Here is a 22,409-nt window from a genome sequence, read left to right on the forward strand (position 1 = left end):
TATATACGAAATTATCTAAAATATTGAATAAATGAGTCGTGGTTGTAACCTAAAATGACCCCGGACTTCAAGTTGTTTGCATGAGAGAATCAAATATATTCTTTAGTTCGAGGTCACTTCAGTTCACAGCCGGACTTATATTTTTTTACGCCAATAAGTTTATGTGAGCCCGGACTTAAGACATGTAAGAGTATACGTTCGCGAAATAAATACACATCGACAGAAATGTAACTTATATAATCATTATAACATGTATAAATATAAATACTGGCACGAAGTATGCTTTGAAGACCACTCCAATAAAAAGACATTGAAATCTATATTACTAAATGAATAGAGTTGAAATTGGGTATCGCGTTTTCTTCTTTCACATAAAATCCACGAATATTGTTTTATACCACAAAGGGGTAATGACCAGCGTAGTTTATTATGTGTTCATTTCAAGATCTTTTGGGAGGTATTTAGGGGTTAAAATCGGAAAAAAGCCAGTTCGGATCGACCGTCCTTCACGACGTTCGGTTCTAAAATTTACGTGTAGTCATCATTTCCGTCATTGCACGTCTGCCAGTATTAGGTCAATGTCAGAAAAATCTATTTTTTTTTATTCGGCACAAAACTGTGGAAGGGTTCGTTCAAACCTCGCCTTTCCTAGTTTCTCAGCCTTATACAAAAAAGTTTATATTTTGCTGACATTGACCTAATATTGTATAATTATCAATCAACAAATTGAATAAGGAAGTTAAGACAAATCACATACGTTTTATTGTATTTATTTTTTCTTTCTGGCTTAGCTGCGATTTTAACTAAAAGCAAACAAAAATATAGAAACTTCCTTAAACTGTGCATTTATTTTATATGAATATTGTTTTTAAGTATCGTCTTCATGTGCTTCCATTAGATATCAATACCTTCAAAACTTTGGTTTTAATTCATTAGATATTAAATTATTTTTCATACTAAAAGAAATCACAAGATTCTGTCTATTGGTTGTCGTTTATTCCGATTGCATGTATGTAAATACAAATGACGGATATTGAAAAAGGGGCTTCCTTTATAGTGTAATTATCTACCTTGTTCAATCGATTTGCCGCCGCCATTTGTATAAAATTTCCTGAGAACTAACTTCTGCCTCAAATGAGTATTCCATCAAAAGAATAGAGGATCAGTAAAACTCCGATATTATTTTATAATTGATATATAGAGAATGATATATGGTAAAATCTGTATCAGATGTTGTATCAGCCCGAGTAACAAATATCAGCCAGAGGGCCGAATGTAGTACAGCATGTGATACGGATTTTATCATGTATTTATCACTTTTTTTCATCTATTTAAACAGAGGTCTTTATGTTTTTCCAATTTGAAGTCTCCTTCCAAAAATTATATTGGAAACAAAATACAGAACTCCAAGGCATTTTCAAATAGGTTGAGAGTTAATATAGCATTCATCATGATCAATCTGGATTGCTTATCTTAATATTAAAATAACAATTCTAATATGGCGTGCGTAATTCGCTTTGCAAACAACAGCATGATAAAATTATCGATAAATCTTTACTTAGCGCAGACTCAGAGATATGCATACTAACGACTGTAACAATTTACCTCCAACGTAAATCCAAATTTATCGTAACCTATGTGCAAACACTATGCCGATCTCGCTGTGCTAAAGGGGCATTAGCTGTCAAATTCATCTTCACCAATTTGACTCAAATTCTTATATTTGATTTATAATACACTGAAACGAATATAAAAATTACAAAAAGTCTAAAATAAATAATTAACAATGCATGGAACCGATAATATGTATCAACATTTCGTATGTATTTTTTTCTAGACGTCATCTTATTAACCATCGAGATGACCTCCGAAGACTGCCGACGGTCATATAACCCGATATAAACATAAATATAAACATAAACTGATAGCGAACGGATTGTTCTAGGTCTATTTGATTTCATATTGTAGGTTAAAAAGTATGCTAATCATTGTTTTTACCTGAGTTAGAATGATATTTTGTGTGGATCAAATCAGTCGTCCACAGACCACAATTAATTCCTCTATTAGTTCTTTATAACGTTTTGTCGCATTAAAAAAAATTACCTGGATTTTTTTTTGTCAATTTTTTTGTGTGTGTTATGTACAGTACAAGTTCAAAAATATATCCAACTTTCAGAAAAATTGCATGTATACATCATACGAATTTAGCCAATACACATCCATACCCCTATAGACAAGTCAAGACATGTTCCGAAAACTGTAAATATTACCTTTTTGCACCTGGCCTTATCACTCTTTCCATATCAAAATCAGTTAAAATAAAACATCCAAAAATTTATTTCAGCTCTCTTCTTTCATTTCCAGCCCATAAAAGCTAAGAAATGTATGATAAAGGGAAAGAAAAAAATAAAGAAAAAATACATTTTAATTAAAGGGAACTATATTCATGGACAACGAAAAGCAGGATCATTAATTGTGGTCTGCGGCCAGTCCACCAGATGATTCATTCTTGTTTCACTTTCACTGTTCATTGTTATTTTTCTTTTAATAGCTGACTACATGCGTAACCCATCGCCAGCCAGCTAAAGGGTTAAATTAAAGGTCACATAGGTCACATGAATACGGATTCAAAGAGGTCGAATTATTCACTTGCAAGAGAATAATTCATCAGCAATGTTATTCATCTTATTTTCAAAAAATTGAACTAAATTAGCTGCTAAAAGCAAATCAGTATTTCATAATATGACTTTCATTAATGATTGAACAAAAAAAATATTTTTTTTTTGTATATCTCGTAGCTTATGCCCCTTTAAGATTGACTGAATAAACATCATATCAAAACATGACGTCATACGAATGAAAACTCTCAAGCTGAAGGTTACTCCGTTACATTTTTGTTTCAAACTCGAATAATATCGCATTAAAATAGAGTTTTGAGGTAGCTGTTGTTTTATTGTCTATTCTATTGCATTATTCGCACATTTATGGTTTCAGCAAGGCAACATAACGATCACTCCTAAGTTACGACATTTCAACTGTAGATTTGACGGTTAGGCTGGTTCTTTCCATTGTAACATACGGGTATCTGAGATGGTTGGTCATTACCTGATCCTTATATCTGTCAGAGCCCAACAGTTAGTGGACAGGGAACCAGTTCAATTTGACGGTAAATAGTAGAAAATCATGAAAGGAAATGCAAGCTGTGGAATATCGTATCAACTTGGAGATATATACTCCATATGCAGGATCCGTTGAAATGTTGCTTCATAGAAATGGAAATTTTACAATTAGGAAGCTATAATCATCTCTTTTGTCGTCAAGCTTTCTTCCCGACCGACCCTCTTTGTCAATTTCTAGATGTAAGTCAAGACATGAGAAACACCTTAGTGTATCAGTCGTATCCCCATTTCAGATTCGATGGGATAGATGTGTTCAATATAATCACCAAACTTTGAATTATTTATTGAGAGAACATCATCTATATAACTCTTAAACAATACTTATACTACGAATAGAACGCGACTGCCGAGAGAAAATAAAAAAATATCTGATTTAGAATTTGGAGATGTGGTATGATTGTCAACGAGACAACTACTACCTGACACCAAATAACATAGATGTTATGCTGGTTCTCTCCCTTGTGAGTCACACAGAGCCCAACAGATAAAGGGCAGGGAACCTGTCTACGTAGATGTAAGAAACTATAGGTCACCGTTCAAGTCCATCAACAAGAATCAATAAAGAATAAGACCAACTTTTGTAAAAACATAAAATTTGTAAACATATAACAGTTATTTCATCACAATAACCACAATAAATAAACTTATTGGAAATTACAAATTAACTGTCCGAGGCGCGTACCACAAATTTAAAGGAAAACAATTGATATAACATATTTAATATTCATCTAACATTGCACATTTTCGTGTCCAATCAGCCGCCGTTCTGTTGTATGTCAAAGCTTCCGATAAACTCAATTTTCCACCATTAGGATCTGGAGAATCTAATAATGCTTTTATACATAGCAATACTGGAAAATAAAATAAAATCATACAAAATCGATCTATATATTAGACATATGACAAGTATAAAACACGGACGTTCGTAGTTCAAATACAATAACAATTATTATTATTAACAAATATTACAGTTGTTAAAACAAAAAATGAACTGGTACTGCAAGGACTATTTAATATGATATGTACAGATACTACAATTTGTTCACAACTTTTTTTAGGGTAGAAATATGTTTAATGGTAAAATTCGTATGTTTACAACACTAGATATCTTTGTTTTTATTGTGTCATTTGTTTGCTTCCCCGTTGAAGTAAATATTATATCTCCTCATAACCATTTGGAGAGAGAGAGAGAGAGGAGAGAGAGAGAGAGAGAGAGAGAGAGAGAGAGAGAGAGAGAGAGAGAGAGAGAGAGAGAGAGAGAGAGAGAGAGAGATAGAGAGAGAGAGGGTCACATTAGGTAAATATGCGACATAAATGCAGCATAAAGGAACTGATTAGTGAATGTTTCTTTTTTTACTTTTTTAACCAAAACTTTTTTTACTTTTTTAACCAAAAGACATTACAAATTCCTTAACCATTTGCACAAGTACTTTACCTGAACCTAGACTTGACTGAATAGGAAAATTTGAAATAAAAACAGGGGTTTTAGGACAGATCATATATAAACTGTTATAAGTTGAAGCATAATGGACATATTAAAAAAAAAAGCAAAAAAAAAAAAACAGAAGCTCGAACACTTGATTCACGATAGCCAAGAATAAAACTGAATTTTCACATGTGACGTAACTGTCAAACTGAAAAAATATTAAAAATTTGACAAATGACAACATAACTACATTAAAAGAGGGACGAAAGATACCAGAGGGACAGTCAAACTCATAGATCGAAAACAAACTGACAACGTCATGGCCAAAAATAAAAAGACAAACAGACAAATAATAGTACAGATGACACAACATAGAAAACTAAAGACTAAGCAACACGAACCCCACCAAAAACTGGGGGTGATCTCAGGTGCTCCGGAAGGGTAAGCAGATCCTGCTCCACATGTGGCACCCGTCGAGTTGCTTATGTTATTACAAATCCGGTACATAGTCTAATTCGGTAAGTCACATTCGTGAAAAGGGAAGGGTATTGTAGTTACGACATAAGGAACATATCCGATATCATCTGTGAAACGGTTATTCCATAACGGTCAACCAACTCGTGATGGCGTCCATAAAATTTACGAAGGGATGACTTCAACTTCAACATTTGGAACTCTTGGTTTAATAGCTTCCTTGTGAGCAGCAATCCTCTATCAAGGAAATCATGATAGGAAACACAAGCCCGGGAATATCGTATCAATTGGGAGATATATACTCCGTATGCAGGCGCTGCTGGAATGTTGCTACATAGAAATGAAAAGTTCACAATTGGGAAGCTGAAATCATCTCTTTTGTCGTAAAGTTTTGTTTTCAACCGACCCTCATTGTCAATTTCTAGATGTAAGTCAAGATATGAGGCAGACTTAACTGTATCTGTAGTATCCTTTATCTCTATTACTTGCGATTGAAAGTCTTTTCATAACCCGAGGTTTGAATTGGGTTTATTTTCAGTGATGGCAATCTAGGTTGACAGGCAGGATCATTGGCAAAATTATCAAAGAGAACAACCTCAGGTTTCTCCCAGAAGAGTTTGGTCCTATTTGGTACAGCAGTTTCAGACAACAAAATAGTTAAGTCCTTTTTTGCTAAATTTTCAATTATAAACAACAGTAGCCATTAAATATCATAACTGGAAAGCCTAAATTAACATTTGACAACATGCATCAATCGCGTTTTCCAATTGAAGCTTTGTATATGTTATAAACCTATGTTTGCATCAATTATATGACTAGTTGGTAGCTGGGGTCAACAGACATGATTCTGAAAGCAGACCACACAAATACTATTCCAAAAAAATGTTTGGTTCATTCGGTCAGGTTTTTTCGGAGGTGAAGATTGTAAAACCATTTGTTTGGCCATATTTTCTATTTTTATATGCAGTGATCATTTGGAGCAAAAAATAATTACTGGAATGCCAAAATTACCAAAAGAAAACACGCGTTAACTTGCCATTTAGAATCTTGCGATATGTCAGAACGTTATAATTGTATCATTTCTAGTTTAGTAACGGTGGCCATCTTGGTTTTTTGAAGGAATCATCGAGCATAATTCTGAAAGTGAAATATTCAGGAATTATTAAAGCAAAGTTTGGTTTCAGTTGCCTCAGTGGTTTTAGATGAGAAGGTTAAAATTGAAAAGTAAGCACCAAAAAATCATTAAATACCACTTCTATCTGATGATTCAGGCATAACAATATTTCATCTGTCAACCAGTTCCTGAGAAGAAGCTCTTTGTTTCAATTTCCTTTAAGGCACTAAGTTAAACTATGTTTTGCGGTGGCAGCAATCATAGTTTTTGGATCGGCACGAGCACGCGCACTTTTGCCATTATCTGATATTTCAGGCACAAAATTAATTCAGTCTTCTATACAGTGAAAGAAAAATAAAGTTGTTTGTAAGTACTTTCAAGAAGGTCCTTTGTAAACTCTATCCCGTGGTGGTAACTTTTAGATTTCCGATCAAAATAAAATTTACAAACTAAGAGGAGGGTCATCATATGATTAATCAGCCAAATTATCCTTTCAACATTCCAGAAGCTCCTACATACGGAGTATACATCTATCAGGTGATAGGATATTCCAGGGCTTGTATTTCGTATCATAGTTTCCATGATAAAGGGTTGCTGCTCACAAGGAAGCTTTTTAATCAATAGTTCTAAGTAATGAAGTTGAAATCTTCCCTTCTTAAATTTAACGGACGCCATCACGAGTTGGTTGACCTTTATGGAATATCCGTTTCACAGATGACAATAGATATGTTCCAATTGTCGTTACTACAATCCTGTCCCCTTTTCCGCGAATGTGACCTGCCGAATAAGACATATCTCCGGGTTTGTACTAGCATGAGCAACATGACGAGTGCCACATGTGAAGCTTGATCTACTTACCCTTTCTGAGCACCTGATATCACTCCCATTTTTTGGTTGGGTTCGTGTTGCTATCAGTCTTAGGTTTTCTAAGTTGTGTTTTAATTACTTTGTTTGTCTGTTTGTCTTTTTCTTTTCTAGCCATGGCGTTTTCAGTTTATTTTCGACTTATGAGTTTAAATATCCTTTTGGTATCCTTCGCCTCTCTTTTCAATCTATCTAACCATGTTTAGAGAGAGGATGTTTGTATTTTCCCATAGGACCCTGTATTACATATATGCTGCAGTCGTAGTTTTGTTTTCATTTCTAATCAACATCAACATTACAAACTTAGTATAGGACTATAATATAAAAATTTAGACAAATCAGTCAAACAGTTTCGAAGAAGTTTGTAAGTATGACATGTCCTATACCAAACAACATAGATGTTGTGTCATTTGTTCATGTGATTTTAGAGGAGAAGATTAAAATGTAAAAAGTTAACTGGCGGACGGACGACAGACGACGGACGCAAAAAGATGACACAAGCTCATATGCATCATAGCCAGCTGAGCTGATGATAAATGACAACATACAGTATTGAAAACTAAAGCAAAAGCACAGACATTGAAACAAACTAAGGGGTAACATAAGGTTCTTTGACAACCGAGAAATATTGTTTAATATTTTGTATTACAGATTCTTTCTTTGTACTTAAAAATATGACGGGTACTCTTTCGAAGCATATACAATCACTTGATGTGGGGTTCGTGTTGCTTAGTTTCAAGTTTTTATGAAGTGTTTTGTAAACTGTTGTTTATCTTTTTTTGTGATTTTTCGTTTTTGCCATGTAAGTTGGTTTTTGACTTATGCATTTGAATATCCCTGTGATATCATTCAGCATCTCTTGGTTACAAGATAACAATTTATTTTTACCTTATGTTATACAGTAACATATTCTTGAATATTTTAATTATACTTTCTTTTTTGTGATATGTTATTCTGTACACCTTTATTAATACATATTTTTGCCAGCTTGTTGTTTAAATGACGTTTGCATTATAAAAACGAAATCAAGGATATATCTGAATATACAAATCTATCAGAAAAAAAACCCAGTATTGTTTTTCCCAATTTGACCACTTGGTATCGTCCACCATCTTTTGTGACAGTTTTTTTTAAATATTTAAAACTTGATGGACTTAGTATTCCACTCAGCATGTTGAAACTAAATCTACCATCTTACATTTTGATATGGTTAAATCTGGCGACCACCCTGAACTAAGTATGTTTAAACACAAATCCCTCGAGCTTTGTTTAACATTTGGATGGTAAATATCTGTGAGAAATTTAACCTAAAATCATAAAATATATATCAGACAACATTAATCCAACACTACTAAACACATTTATATTGGAGAACAAAAGGCAAAAGTTAAGAAATAATTCCTTTATGTCATACTCTATGCTCATTTTAACATGGGTAGTCATTATATATAAACTTTATAGAATAAAAATGAAAATAACGAGAATGTAAACAGTAAGTTTGTGCGCATGTGTCAAACATAATTTGTGCACATTAGAATACGGCTTTCTTTACAAATCGAAATAAGGTCCTCATATTAGAATCGTATTTACAGGACTCCCCCTTTTTAATGCACAAGTCAGTATTGATCACTTTGATGAGTAACGCTAGATCTAGATTTACTTTACTGAATTATAACGCAAACTACTTAATCTAAACAATAGTAAAATGCTCCGCGGGGCGCAGCTTGATACGACACATCATAGGTTTCTGACACAGAATGAATGGGACCAAAGAACTGAAAAATTTGACATTGGACTTTTACCTATTATGGTCCAATATCCAAAATCAAAATACTTGGTTAGGTTCAGCATGTCAAAGAACCTCAAGAATTTAATTTTTGATGAAACCAAACAAAGTTTTAACTTTGACTCTTCGGACCTCAAGGTGGACCAACTTAATAACAGGGCTCAAAATCTAAAATCTAAATACAACGTTAGATTCGGCATATCAAAGAACCCCATATATAAATTTGTGTTGAAATCAAACAAATGTTAATTTTGGACCACGATTTGGGCACATTCAGCATATCCAAGTATACCAAGCATTTAATAACTTTATTTATGAATGGTCAATATGAGCTTAGTTTTTCAAGGGGTTCGCTTCATAAAAAAAATATAAAAAAGATATATACTTAGCATTCTGAAAATTAACTTATACAGAATAACAAACAAACCTAACACAAAGTTCTTTAAAAAATTTACAAAAAAAAAAAAAAAAAAAAAAATAAGATAAAATTATATATATGAAAAAAAAAAGAAAAAAAAAAGAAAACAATTTCCAAAATTTCATTCCTCATTCATACAGACCTACAAAATGAAAATCAGCTTATATCAATCATGTCATTTAGAAAACACCAAAATTTCAAATAATTTGTCACCCCAATCATAAGTATGTTAGTTGATGAATATCACCTGTTTTGTTTTCTTGATAATAGGTAGTAATTGTTGCATAAATGAATTTATAGTAAATACACAACACTTATCTTTATTCATATATGTGAGTATTTAGTCAATTACAAATGTAAATATGTAATACAAATTGTGTGAAGTTTTTATAGGAAGTAAAAATTAAAATGTCAAAATAATAATAATTCTTTATCTAAAGAGGGCTAAACTGTTAGCTGTAAAACTAATCTCCCCTGGGGCCCTCTTAAAATACTTTGAAATATAACAAACAAAGAAATACAAAATAATCAAACAAATACACACATTAGAAAATGTGTTGGGAAATAAAACATCACAAACTTTCCTTCATTTATTTTAATATTTAATTTTCACAATTAGTAAATAAAAATGTTAAAATAACCAAAATTTCAATTGACTTTATTTTCCTGTCCTGGAGTGGTAATATCAGAAACATGACACAATCATCTCTACATGTAATATTACTTTTCCCTATATCAGCATTAGATTACAGATAAACAGCTCTACTTAACCATTTTATAACTCAGAGAAGATATGAAACTTTCATTCTGAAGGGTTAAAATTAAGACTGAATACAAAGTCTTTAAAAACTCTACAAAACTTACCTTTATACATAATTTCTTGTCTAAATCTAGACTGATTTGATGCTATATCTATTTGTAACTATGACTCTACTTACAATTTCTATTAATTGTGCAATACATCTCTGAATCTGGATTTTATTAAATATGTGATACATTATAGATTCTGACACAGAATGAATGTGTTCTAATTACTTAAATAATTTAAAATTGGACTTTTACTAATTATGGCCCAATATTCAAATTCTTTATACATGGATGGAATCAGCATATCAAAGAACTCCGACAATTCAATTTTTAAAGAAATTAAACAAATTTTAATTTTGAACTCTGGACCTAAATGTAAACCAATTTGATAACGGGACCCAAAATCCAAAATCTTAACAGACGGTTAGATTAAGCATATCAAAGAACCATTTACATTTAATCTTGTTGAAATCAAACAAAGTTTAATTTTGGACGTTAATTTGGACCAACTTGAAAACTGTGCCCAATATCAAAAATCTAATCGTATGCTTTGATTCAGCATATCTAAGAATCCCAACAATTTAATTTTTGATACTTTGGACCTTAATGTGGACCAGTTTGAAAAACGGGTCCAAAATCAAAAATATAAAACACTGTTAGATTTGGCACACCAAAGAACACCAATAATTCAATTTTTGATGAAATCAAACAAAGTGTAATTTTGGACCCTAATTTGAACCAACTTTGAAAACCGGGTCCAAAATCAAATATCTAAAACACTGTTAGATTAGACATTTCAAAGTACCCCAATTATTCAATTATTGATGAAATCAAACAAAGTTTAATTAAGGACCCCAATTTGGATCATCTTGAATACTGTGCCCAAAATAAAAAAATAAATCTACATACACGGTTATATTCAGCATATCAAAAAACACAAATGATTCAATTTTTGATGAAATCAAACAAAGCTGAATTTTAGACTATTTAGACCTTAATATAGACCAATTCAAAGAAAACAGGGCCCAAAATCCAAATTCTAAATACACAGTTAGATTCAGCATATTAAAAAACCCAAATAATTCAAGACTTTGAATTACTATATATATTAAACTCCATTGGAATCGGTCAAGAAATAAGCAATTTATTCAAAGTATTACAAAAGTATTGCTTTTTGCCCCTAATTTCCTGAACCATTTGGGTCATAACCCCCAAAATCAATCCCAACCTTCCTTTTATGGAATAAAACCTTGTGTCACAATTAAACAACAATCCATAGACTAACACTCAAGTTGTTGTCCAGAAATCAGAAAACGCTAGTTCTTTGGTCCCTTTTTGACACCTAATTCCAAAATGATTTGGGCCTTCACCCCATAAATCAGCCCCAAATTCCTAAACACATGGTTAGATTCGCCATATCAAAGAACCCCAATAATTCAATTTTTGACGAAAACCTACAAAAGTTTAATTTTTGACCCTTTGGACCTCAATGTAGACCAGTTTTAAAACGAGGCCCAAATCTAAATACACGTTTAGATTTAACATATCAAAGAACCCCAAGAATTCAAGATTTTGAATAAACCCCATTGACATTGGTCAAGAAATTACCACTTTATGCAAAGTATTAGAAAAGTGGACTTTTTTGCCCCTTTTTTGCCCCTAATTTCTTAACCTTTTGGGCCATAATCCCCAAAATTAAACCAAATCATCCTTATTTGGTATGAAACCTTGTGGTACAATTTCATAGTTATCGATAGACTTATACTCAAGCTATTGTACGGAAACAAAAAAACTTTGGAGCCTTGATTTTTGGCCCCATTTTAGCCTTATCCTCTAAACGGTTTGAGCCATAACCCCAAAAACCAATCCCAAACTTTCTTTTGAGGTATGACTTTTAAGCCCCTAATTCCTAAATTGTTTGAACAATAATTCGTTAAATCATTCAGAATCTTCCTTTTGTTGTTTGGAACCTTGTGGTATAATTTCATAGAAATCCATAAGTTATTGTCCCGAAGCCAAATGTCTTCTGACGACGACGACGACGCTGACGACGACATCGGCAAACCAATATACGGCCGCAAAAATTTTGCAGTCGTATTAAAAAAGACTTACCATTGGAGGTTGCCAAGGGTAATTATTGGGGATCGTTAATCGTAAGAAGAATACTCCTCCAGCGTAAGGACTTTTTTCATCATCATACTACAAATTACATACATTAAAAGGTCATTAGCTACGAGATATACAAAAATTAAAATATGTTTTTTCTTGTTCAATCATTAATGAAAGTGATATAGTGAAATGCTAATCTGCTTTTAGCAGCCAATTTAGTTCAATTTTGTCAAAATAAGATAAATAACATTGCTGATGAATTATTCACTTGCAAGTGAATAGTTCGACCTCTTTGAATCTGTATTCATGTGACCTTTTTTTAACCCCTTAGCTGGAGATGGTTACGCATATATTCAGCTATTTAAAGGAAAAGAATTCCAACATTGAAAGTTTAACAAGAATGATTCATCTGGTTGACTGATTTGATCCACAAAAAAATCATTCTAACACAGGTAAAAACAATGATCAATATACTTTTTATCCCATAATATGAAATCAAACAGACCTACAACAATCCAATTGAACGTGGTCGCTATCAGGTTATGTTTATATTTATGTTAATATCGGGTTATATGACCGTCGGCAGTCTTCGAAGGTCATCTCGATAGTTAATTAGATGACGTCTAGACGAAAATACACACGATTGTTGATTGTTTGTTTAAGACTTTTTGTAATTTTTATATTCGTTTTAGTATGTTATAAATCGAATATGAGAATTTGAGTTAAATCGGTGAAGATGAATTTGACAGCTTATGCCCCTTTAACTGTATTATCAGTATGGTTCAATTTGTACAATCAGATGTACCATTAAGTGTTTGCTCTTTTAATATTTTAATCTTGGATTAAATAGGGTTCCATTATTAACGAATATAGTAATCAACATCGTTAATTCGCCGTTTAAGAATGCATTCCGGGTAATTTTCAAAAGTGTACACCAAAACGTCATGATTGGTTAAAAACGTTCTAAACAATGGAAAAATCCACCAATGACATAACATTATTTTCATTTTGGGGTTCGAACAATAAAATTACCCATAATCTTTTTGATTCTGAAATGGTCATATTTTCAGGCAATACTGATATTGCATTTAGACTTAGGTCTTCATGTATTTTTTTTAAAGTGAAATAAACTTCTTGATGTTTTTCTTCTGTGTTTTATTTTCAAAATATGTATACGAGTGATCCATTTGACCTTAACAAACAACTCCTATTACGATTTAATCCATTTAAACTTAGACCGTTCTCACTGGTCCAGCTATCATGGCTTCCCATATGAATACTGAAAAGTACAAAGTGCAGGTTTAATATCGTTCGGTTGAGGACTCTGTTTTGTAATTTTTTACATGAATATTCATTTAAAAAATGTAAAGTATTGTACACTTTCAACCTGTCTTTGATTTTAATTCAGAACAGATACTAAAAAGATAGGTGATCATGTATCCCTCATAATTGTAGAATTTGTGTAAGAAAAAGAAATTCGTTGGATACTCAGAATTATAGGTAACTAACAAATTAATTCACAGACAGAAATAAATAAATGACCTAGATATCTTTTAAATTGTACATGTTAAAATTATGCATATTAATTATTATATTTATCTCAAATATCACGCTTTTATATTTTAATCAATCGTTTATCTGATTTAATTTATTATAGCTAATCCTTGAGGATGCGGATGGGGGTCCTTAATTTCTGTATTTCTTAATTTTAGTACATTTTTCTTTATTCTTTATTTGCTTGTCCATTATTCTCTATTCTTTATATCTTAGCACCCCATTGTGCTCTATTCTTTACAATTTTGGTCCACTTTCTCTATTCTTTATATTTTTCACCCATTATTCTCTATTCTATATACCCCCATCCAGACCCTCATCCATAGCAGTTCCAGATTCAGGAAGGATATTTATCATTAATAGCGACCATGTACCTATCCTAAGCAATGAACGTCGTCAGTGGTCGTCTTATGCCATAACTCAATGTGTTTTGGTGATTTTGAACTTTTGGACAATGTCAGATCTTTGATAGTTTATGATTAAATTATCCTTCCACTTCATTTTTTGGGCTTGTACAAAGTCAATTTATCTGGACCATACGTTTCGTTATTGTTTGTTTCGTCTTCATTTCAAAGTTGTTGGGTGCTGATTGTTGATGTAATATGTTGTGCTCTCCTTTATATTTCATAATTCATGTTATCCTGTAAATTATTTTGCATTTTATAGATTCGAGACAATTTAGAGATGGATGTGTTATATAGAGACCCTGTTGTTATTTGAGACGTTAAATTGCCCTTTAGGTGTCTTTTTGATATTTGTGTCGATGCTTTCGTGTAATGTGAAACAGTTCCCATATCTAGTCCATAAATTAAACCTCTTAATAGTATTATTCCATCAGTTTCTAACTTACTGTTATCATCTAATGGGCCAGCTGAACAACCTGGAGGAGGATCTTTAGAAATTTCTAAAAGTTCCTATAAGAAAAATTACACATCATATTAATACAATATCATCAATTGTTGAATTAGAGACACCGCAACAAAAATTGTCAAGGATGGACAAGGAAACGAAATACAAATGTGACAGACATGAACCAACGACAACCGCTGAACTACAGGCTCCTGACTTAGGACAAGCACATAAAGAATGTGGAGGGGTTAAACACGTTTGTGAGAGATCAAACCTCCCCTAACCTGTGACAGTGGTGTTACAACACAACATAAGAAAAAACTAGTTGAAAAAGGCTTAACTCATCAGATCGATACAATACAGAAAAACATCAAACAAAAACACAGACCGGACGTGGCAGGGTATTTATCCCTAACACACACACACAAAAAAAGAAACACTAAGCACATACATGAGAGTACTCGCAGTTCCTGACAGCTAGTCCAAAGCCAATAACAACAAATAAATCATATATATAAGACTAAAATATCAATCAGTACACATCCAACATCCAATGAATTTAGTGTAAAGACGTAAATAACAATCAGAAAAGAACATGATCTTGTGCAATGCCAAAATATAGGTTTCGATAGATTGTAGTACCGTGAAAGTACATATGTGTACTAATATTTAGTAGCGTTTTAATTTACTGATAACAAAATCAATATTTATACCAATAAAAGATTTAATAACAGTGTTAAATTTGTAACCAGTTTATTTAAAGGATCGATAAGTTTACCCGGATCGTATCTAAATTTCTGGGCTCGGTTAACAACATCACCGTAAAATTTAGGATGTTCTATTCCGTTTAAAATAAGTTTACTACAGGTAGAGCCAAACTTGCAAACCAAATCTTTGTATCTATGGAAGAATCAAGTAAAGCTTTTAAGTAATTTGTTGTGTTTATTAGGACAGTTACCTTTTTGAAGGAGTCATCCAATGGTCTCAGTCATATACACCTTATCGCTATTTAGTCCAATCAGGAAAAAACCGTCACTTAGACAAATTCCTGTTTTTTGTCAAGTGTCGCTAAAACAAAGGTCACCAGTAACGAGCTGAGGGAGGAAAAAAGTTAAAAAGCGAACAATTTGAAACTTTGATTGATTATAATCCACTTTTTTAATACACAAATGATTTTATCATAAAAATGCTTTGTTTGAAGTGTTTACGATGGTAAAAAATGTTTCTTTGAAAAGTTTTGTGCAAAATACATTGTGTAAACAAGGCCCCCAGGTAGGTTCAACTGGATGAAAAAGTTGTGTAATATCAGAATTTATCCGGATTGGAACAAATAACGGTAAAGCGTATTGGAATTTGTGTAAACTTTATATTGATGACATTGTTTTTTGTTAAATCTATTATAGTTTTCAATATTTTTGACAGAATCTCGAAAATAAAGTCTAAATTCGTCATGGTAGCTTCTTGTCTTTAAGGGCAACATCTATGAGAAGTCGTTTAATAGTTTTCTGACTTAGCATGTTCGTAGATCTTGTATTGCTGAAAATTTATGAAAAGGTGTTTTTGTTCATTATGTAATTACTTACCTTTTCCAATCGAATTTCGGCCATTTGTATGCATTTATGAAAAACTAAGTTTCCCGAAAATGATATTGAAAGCATACAAAAGAATTTAAAGGTCATAAAACCACCGATATTATTTTTAGAATTGATACACAACATTTTAGTTGTAAATCAAATTGAGAGTTATATTGAAAAAGAAAAAAAAAAAATTGGTGAAGACCGAAATGCGTTAATTCATTCACATGAATTATATTGTACGATATCCCTAATAATTCTAATCTATCTATTATACTAAACGAATGATTTTCTGGAAATTGCGTGGCAATCACTTAAATAGATATACAATACCCGTAGTTCAGATTGTTCAGGTTGAACTCGCATAACATATAAGCTCTGTCAAGCATAAATCTTTATGCGTTTATTTACAAATGCATTTTGTATTTACATTTGAAATTAAAGTTTCCCAACAATAGAAAATTATGGAATGTTTTTGAAGTTACAAATATTCATATTTGATGTAAAGACCTATCCAGTTAAGTTGTGTTTTAGTGTTCTTAAGTCTGCTAATTACATCCTTTCAGATTCTTCTGTTTTCTCTGTTATCATTACTTACTACTAACAGTTAACAAATTCGGGTTTTAACGATCAGGTTTTATAAGTGTTGTCTCCTTGTTCATCAACTAATTTAAAAATTAATAGACTAAAATTCAATTTCCTACGTTAATATGTCTAAACACTTACACGAGGGTTGCATCAGCTCAGTAGTCAGTACCTCGGTACTGACATGATTTATAACAAACATTACTAAAATTGTCCGTTTATAAATTTTTAAATTATAAAGAAACTGAGGTTTCAACTCCCTCAGGCAAAGTTGTCCTTAGATGGATTTGGTTTTATTTTAGGTTCCTTTTTGGTCATATAGCTCTTCAACTATTTTGGTTCTTATACACCCACGGATTTCAAATATTCGGCTTTGAGCGTTCCTGATGAAGGTAAATCCAGAAAACTGCTTCGGGCGCATTAAATTTATAACATGTTGTTTTCATTTTTTTTAACAAATTCACAGACAGAAATAGATAAATGACTGAGATATCTTTTAAATTTTTCAGACTAAAATTATACATTATTAGTTATTATATATATCTCAAATATAATGCTTTTACATTTTATCAATCGTTTATCTGATTTAATCTATCATAGCTAATTGACATCAGCTCCAGATTCAGTAAAGATGTTTTTCATTAATCACGACCATGTCTATCCCAATCAATGAACGCAATAAGTAGTCGTCTTATGCCATACCTTAATGTGTTTTGGTGATTTTGAACTTTTGTGCAATGGCAGATCTTTGATAGTTCATGATTAAATTATCTTACCACCTAATTGTTGGTTGGTTAGTACAAATTTATCTGAACCCTATGTTCCGTCGTTATTTGTCTGTATTTATTAGTCCATTGTTTTGAAAGAGATGGGTGCTGGTGGTTGTTGTGCTATCCGTTATCCCCTCCCCCTTTCCAATATTAACAAATTTTATAGATTCAAGACAATTTAGAGCTTGATACTTTGTAAAGACACCTGGTTGTTGTTAACGACATTAAGTTGTTCTATTGGTGTTTTTTGGTTATTTGTATCGATCTTTTGCTATTTGATTGACCTAATCCCCACATCTCTTTTGATTAAACTGAAATAGTTCCCACATCTCTTTCAATTTAAAGTGAAACGGTATCCAGATCGGAACACACTGAAATAAATTTGAATTAACTATTTGAAACAGGTTGTCTATTTAATTTGATAACTGTTTTTGAATCAGACCTTTTCCATGTATTAAACCTCTATATGATATTAGCCTATAATACTCAAAATGCAGTTTACAAACTTACTGTTATCGTCTATTGGGCCTGACGAACAACCTAGACGAGGATATTTAGAAAATTCCATAAGTTCCTAATATAAAGCGTCTATCAAATATTAAATTAGAGATGACGTCCCGATCAAGTAGCTTCGGTATGGTTATGTTGGAACAAGAGGCTCCTAATAGCCTGAATCGCTCATCGGTCAAAAATATATCTATAATTGGTTTCGAAATAGTTAGCAAAAACTTGAATATTATTAAAAAAATGACATTAAAGGACAATAACTCCTTTAGGAAAACGTCCAATTATGTCTGTCATATTATAATTTTTTGTGTATTGGTGATTTTCGTTAGTTCATACCTATTGTAGTTTTCGTTTATTCGGCAAAACAACAAAAAATATTCAAAATTGTCATTAAGGACAATAACTCCTAAAAAGAGTCGTCTAATGATTTCGGTCACTAAGCATGTTTGCAAATCTTGCATTGCTGCTAATTTACGTTGTTTAAAGTTTCTGCCTCTCTAAAAAAAAGTGTTTGAGATAAAAGGCAAAACACACAAAAAGTAATCAAAAACTGTCATTTAAACTTGTTAAAAGCAATAATCCCTATAAAATGTGAGCATTTTTTTTTGTATTCATGCATTTGCAATAGCATTGTCAGTTTGTTTTCGACTTGGTATCTTTCGCCTCTATTTTGCTTCTAGTCAGAATCTATATCTAAATGCCTGCAAAAAGTTGGCCTTATTTCAGAAACTATTAATATGTATTACATGATGAAAGAAATTGTAAGTTGGTGTAGTTTTCGTTTTCGTTTTGGTTGATTGCATGAAAGAAGGATTTTGTTTACTTTGTGATTACTTACCTTTTTCAATCGAATTTCCGCCATTTGTATACATTTTGTTGTAACGAAATCATGGCTCAAATCGTATTAAGAAAATTAAAAAAAATAATTCAAAGATCAGGAAAGCACCGTTATCATTTTTAGAATTGGTCTATACATTTTTCATTTGCATATCAAATTGAGAGTAATATTTAAAAAAAAAGGCCACTGGGAGAGGACCGAAACGCGAACGGTGCATAAGTTGACATATGGCTCATAAAATATTTGTTACGTTATACCGAATAATTCTAATATATCTATAATATTAAATGAACGAATTTTTCGATTTTCTGGAAATTGCTTGGCTCTTACTGAAGGTGATATACAACAATTGTTGTTTAGATTTATCAGGTTGAACTCGGAATGGCATATAAGCTCTTACAAGCATAAACCTCCCTGCGTTTCTTTACAAACTGCATTTTGTATGTATTTTTGAAAATTAAATTTTTTTATACATAGAAAATTCTAGAAAGTCTTTGACGTCACAAATACTTACACTAGGCACTTAGATGTAAGAAGGGATCCAGTTGTGTTTAACTTTGTTCAGCCTTTCAGATCCTTTTGTTATTCCGTGTAATCAATAATTACTAACAATTAACACATTCGGGTATTTACGATACGCTTTGATGTTATTGGTGTTGTCTCATTTTACAACAATCCAATTAAACAAATATTATAGACTGTCGAGAATATTTAATTTCCTTGTTTTAATCTGTCTTTGTTTATCAACGATGATTATTTCAATTACGAGACTATTTTATTTACTGGTAAATTCATTCAAACGAAAATTAAGAAAAATAAAAGGAATAACCATTCGATCTTCAGGAGGGGAAGGCAGGTGGATGTTGAAAATGAATATTCTGTTCTAATAAAGACTAAAAAAAATAACGACAAGATAAAAATGAAGATTCTGCCATAGAAAATGCAGGAAACATTTGTGTACAAAAGTAAAAGTAATTTTTGCAAGGCGAAAAAATAAATCGGTGAAAATGAGTATTCGTCCCCTAAAAAATCTCGATCCCCCCATCCCCTGCCGATTATCAAATGGTCGTTCTTTAAGAGTCGAAGGTATTCTTCATGCGCAGGATACTTTCTAGTGGTTTATAAAACATGAATAACCCTGCAATGTTATAACATGATAACAATCGCTTCTGTATTGTTTTAAGGTATCACAAGTTCCTAAAGTTACGCACATAAAATATTTTAAAAGTAATTAAAATAAAAAGTCGGAAGAAAACAATGGGATATTCAAAACTCATAAGTCGAATAGAAACCGACGACGCCAATTGCAAAAATCTTATGACAACGCAAAGACAAAAATATAGAGTAAAGTTTCTCTACATGTAGTGTGTTTTGAACAAACGAAGAAGAAATGATGAACATCCTCAATATCAGACCCACACTGACAGGAAGGATCCCCTGTAATGTTAGCTTTGAAAAGGTAAAAGTTTTAAAATGAGGCGGAACATCGCAACTGAGTTAAAATAATATTCAGTTTCCTCGGACCGTACAGATAATACGTTGTAACTTTGCTTTGGTTTAATTATTTATTAATTTTATTTCCGAATTGCAAGTTTTCTAATTTATTTGAATAACATATCTCAGAATTATATCAGAATTATCCGTGGCATATTCAAAAATGGGTCTAATAAAAACTAGGTAGATTTTTTTCTAAATTATATCGAGTCAGCCGGTACTCAAGTTTACATTTATAAGTATACTGTCAGTATGATTGTTCCATTGTTCCATTTTGCGTCACTACTGAAGTTTACTCTAAGGTGCTTATGGGAAGTACTTATAGGGATATTTTTAGCCATTTTGTCGACAAATTATCCAAGTCTATTATTATGCAGTCTCTCTCTCTCTCTCCATAAATATATTAACACGATATATAACCAAGTTGATAAATAACAGCAAATCGACCACCTTCGAGTTCATTGCATTTCCGTCAAAAACTTTGGTTTCAGTGAACATCATTCGTGCGTTTAGGGGCATCGTCACTTCCTTCCCATGTTGAGCAAGCGGTTGAGAAAATATATGATGCTATATATTGCACGAATTATTCGAAAAATTTAATTCTTATAATTGATTATTAGCACTGCTGTCATTAGGAATTGTGGTTAAGTACCTAGTTTATCCTGCTTAATGACGATCACGAAAACGCTTCATGAACTTTAATATTGCAGGGATACATGCGGTCTATCTGGTTAATAACGTCATAAAGGCATGCATATTCAACGAACTTTTCCTGAAGGACATAACTCGAAAGTGGTCTTTCAAAGTACTAAAATTCTTTTCAAAAGTGAAAAATATGTGAATATTTTCAGAAAACAAAATAATCAAAATAATTGTATAATATGTTTGGAACAATCTTTGCCATTATCTTGTAAGAATTTAAAACTGCTTATCAAGACATTTTAATCTTAACTGCACTTAAACAAAGCCTTCACTGAACAACATGTGGACTAATAGAAAGTGGGAGAAAATAAACTTCACAGAATTTAATCTTTACAAATATATAAAACAAAAATAGCGTCTATAAAATGTTTGTAAACGAAAATATATTTAGTAACAAAATGTAGAAATTAACAAAATTAAAATAAAAACCATTTATACTAAATTCCAGTTGACCACATGTCACATGGCATATTTTCGTGTCCATTCTGTCGCTGTTTTATTGTATTTTTTTATATTCAACACACGTGCTCCATATTTTTCTCTCCATTGCAACCGGCAACCGGGATTAATTTGACACTAATGAAACAGGAACAACTTACCCTTCCGGAACACACGAGTTCATGCCTAAAGTTTTGCGGGGTTAGTGTTACACAATCTGAAGTTTCGTTTGTATCGTATTGTGGACTTTTGATTGATTGAAGTCTTTTACGCTGTGTTTATTTGACCTAATATATTTGTCTTTTTACGGATAATAACGATTTTTTTTAGTATTCACCAGGAATCAGTGGCAACAGATGCAACCAAACCCATGAAGTAAAAAAAGATAATGAACTGTCAGTTGTATTTTTAAACGCAGTATATCGGGAGTTCACAGTCATCTCAAGCTTTGTTGTATTGTAATAAATAAATAACCGACTTAAAGATAAAAAGCGATGAAAAAATCATTAAATGAAATCCCGCTGGTTCCGTGGGTATTTTCTACGTTCTGTTTGAAATTTTAATTGACTCCTAGCTATATACCTTTTTCTAACAAAAAAGAGAGTCAAACAATAAACACAAGCTTACATTTTGATATAGTTAAACAAGGCGACCATTGTGAGCGTAATACATCTAAAAATATTTCTCCTGAATTTTCATTAATATTTGGATGGTATATTTTTGTTGTAACTTTAACCTGAAATGATAAAAAATAATCATCAATCAAATCACAGAAAAATTACTAAAACACAACCTTGCTTATCATCAGTTTATAAATTTACACAATACTTTTTTCCCTAGAATTTTCACAATTCTAATGTATTTTAAACTCAGATGACTGGATTAATGTAAGGTAATGTTTATGCATGATTGTCCTAATGT

At 32.0% G+C, this 22,409-nt stretch overlaps 2 protein-coding genes across 4 annotated transcripts in view; both read right to left on the reverse strand.

Annotated features, from left to right (window-relative positions):
* The window catches only part of LOC127712030 (ubiquitin-conjugating enzyme E2-17 kDa-like), a 38,655-nt gene extending 37,579 nt beyond the window's left edge, over nucleotides 1–1,076 (reverse strand). For both annotated transcript variants that reach the window (XM_052218192.1, XM_052218191.1), the window contains exon 1: nucleotides 1,071–1,076. The gene's annotated coding sequence lies outside the window, so the exon portion shown is untranslated. The remainder of the gene's footprint in view (nucleotides 1–1,070) is intronic.
* Nucleotides 1,077–3,882: 2,806 nt separating this feature from the next.
* Nucleotides 3,883–22,218, reverse strand: LOC127712029 (ubiquitin-conjugating enzyme E2 D2B-like). Of its 2 annotated transcripts, none has more exons than XR_007986924.1 (6): nucleotides 22,116–22,218; nucleotides 14,582–14,645; nucleotides 13,425–13,456; nucleotides 12,181–12,267; nucleotides 8,256–8,364; nucleotides 3,883–4,030 (listed from the first exon to the last, which is right to left on the reverse strand). XR_007986924.1 is itself a non-coding variant. In XM_052218187.1 (6 exons), exons 1-6 carry the CDS (start codon nucleotides 16,296–16,298, stop codon nucleotides 3,897–3,899), a joined length of 561 nt encoding a protein of 186 aa, XP_052074147.1. In that variant the 5' UTR covers nucleotides 16,299–22,103; the 3' UTR covers nucleotides 3,883–3,896. The 2 variants fall into 2 exon arrangements, 1 of the variants encoding a protein (XP_052074147.1); XM_052218187.1 differs by lacking the exon at nucleotides 22,116–22,218 and adding an exon at nucleotides 16,164–22,103.
* Nucleotides 22,219–22,409: the final 191 nt, after the last annotated feature.

This window comes from Mytilus californianus, unplaced genomic scaffold (genome assembly GCF_021869535.1).
Source record: "Mytilus californianus isolate M0D057914Y unplaced genomic scaffold, xbMytCali1.0.p SCAF_8, whole genome shotgun sequence".
NCBI classification, from domain to species: domain Eukaryota; kingdom Metazoa; phylum Mollusca; class Bivalvia; order Mytilida; family Mytilidae; genus Mytilus; species Mytilus californianus.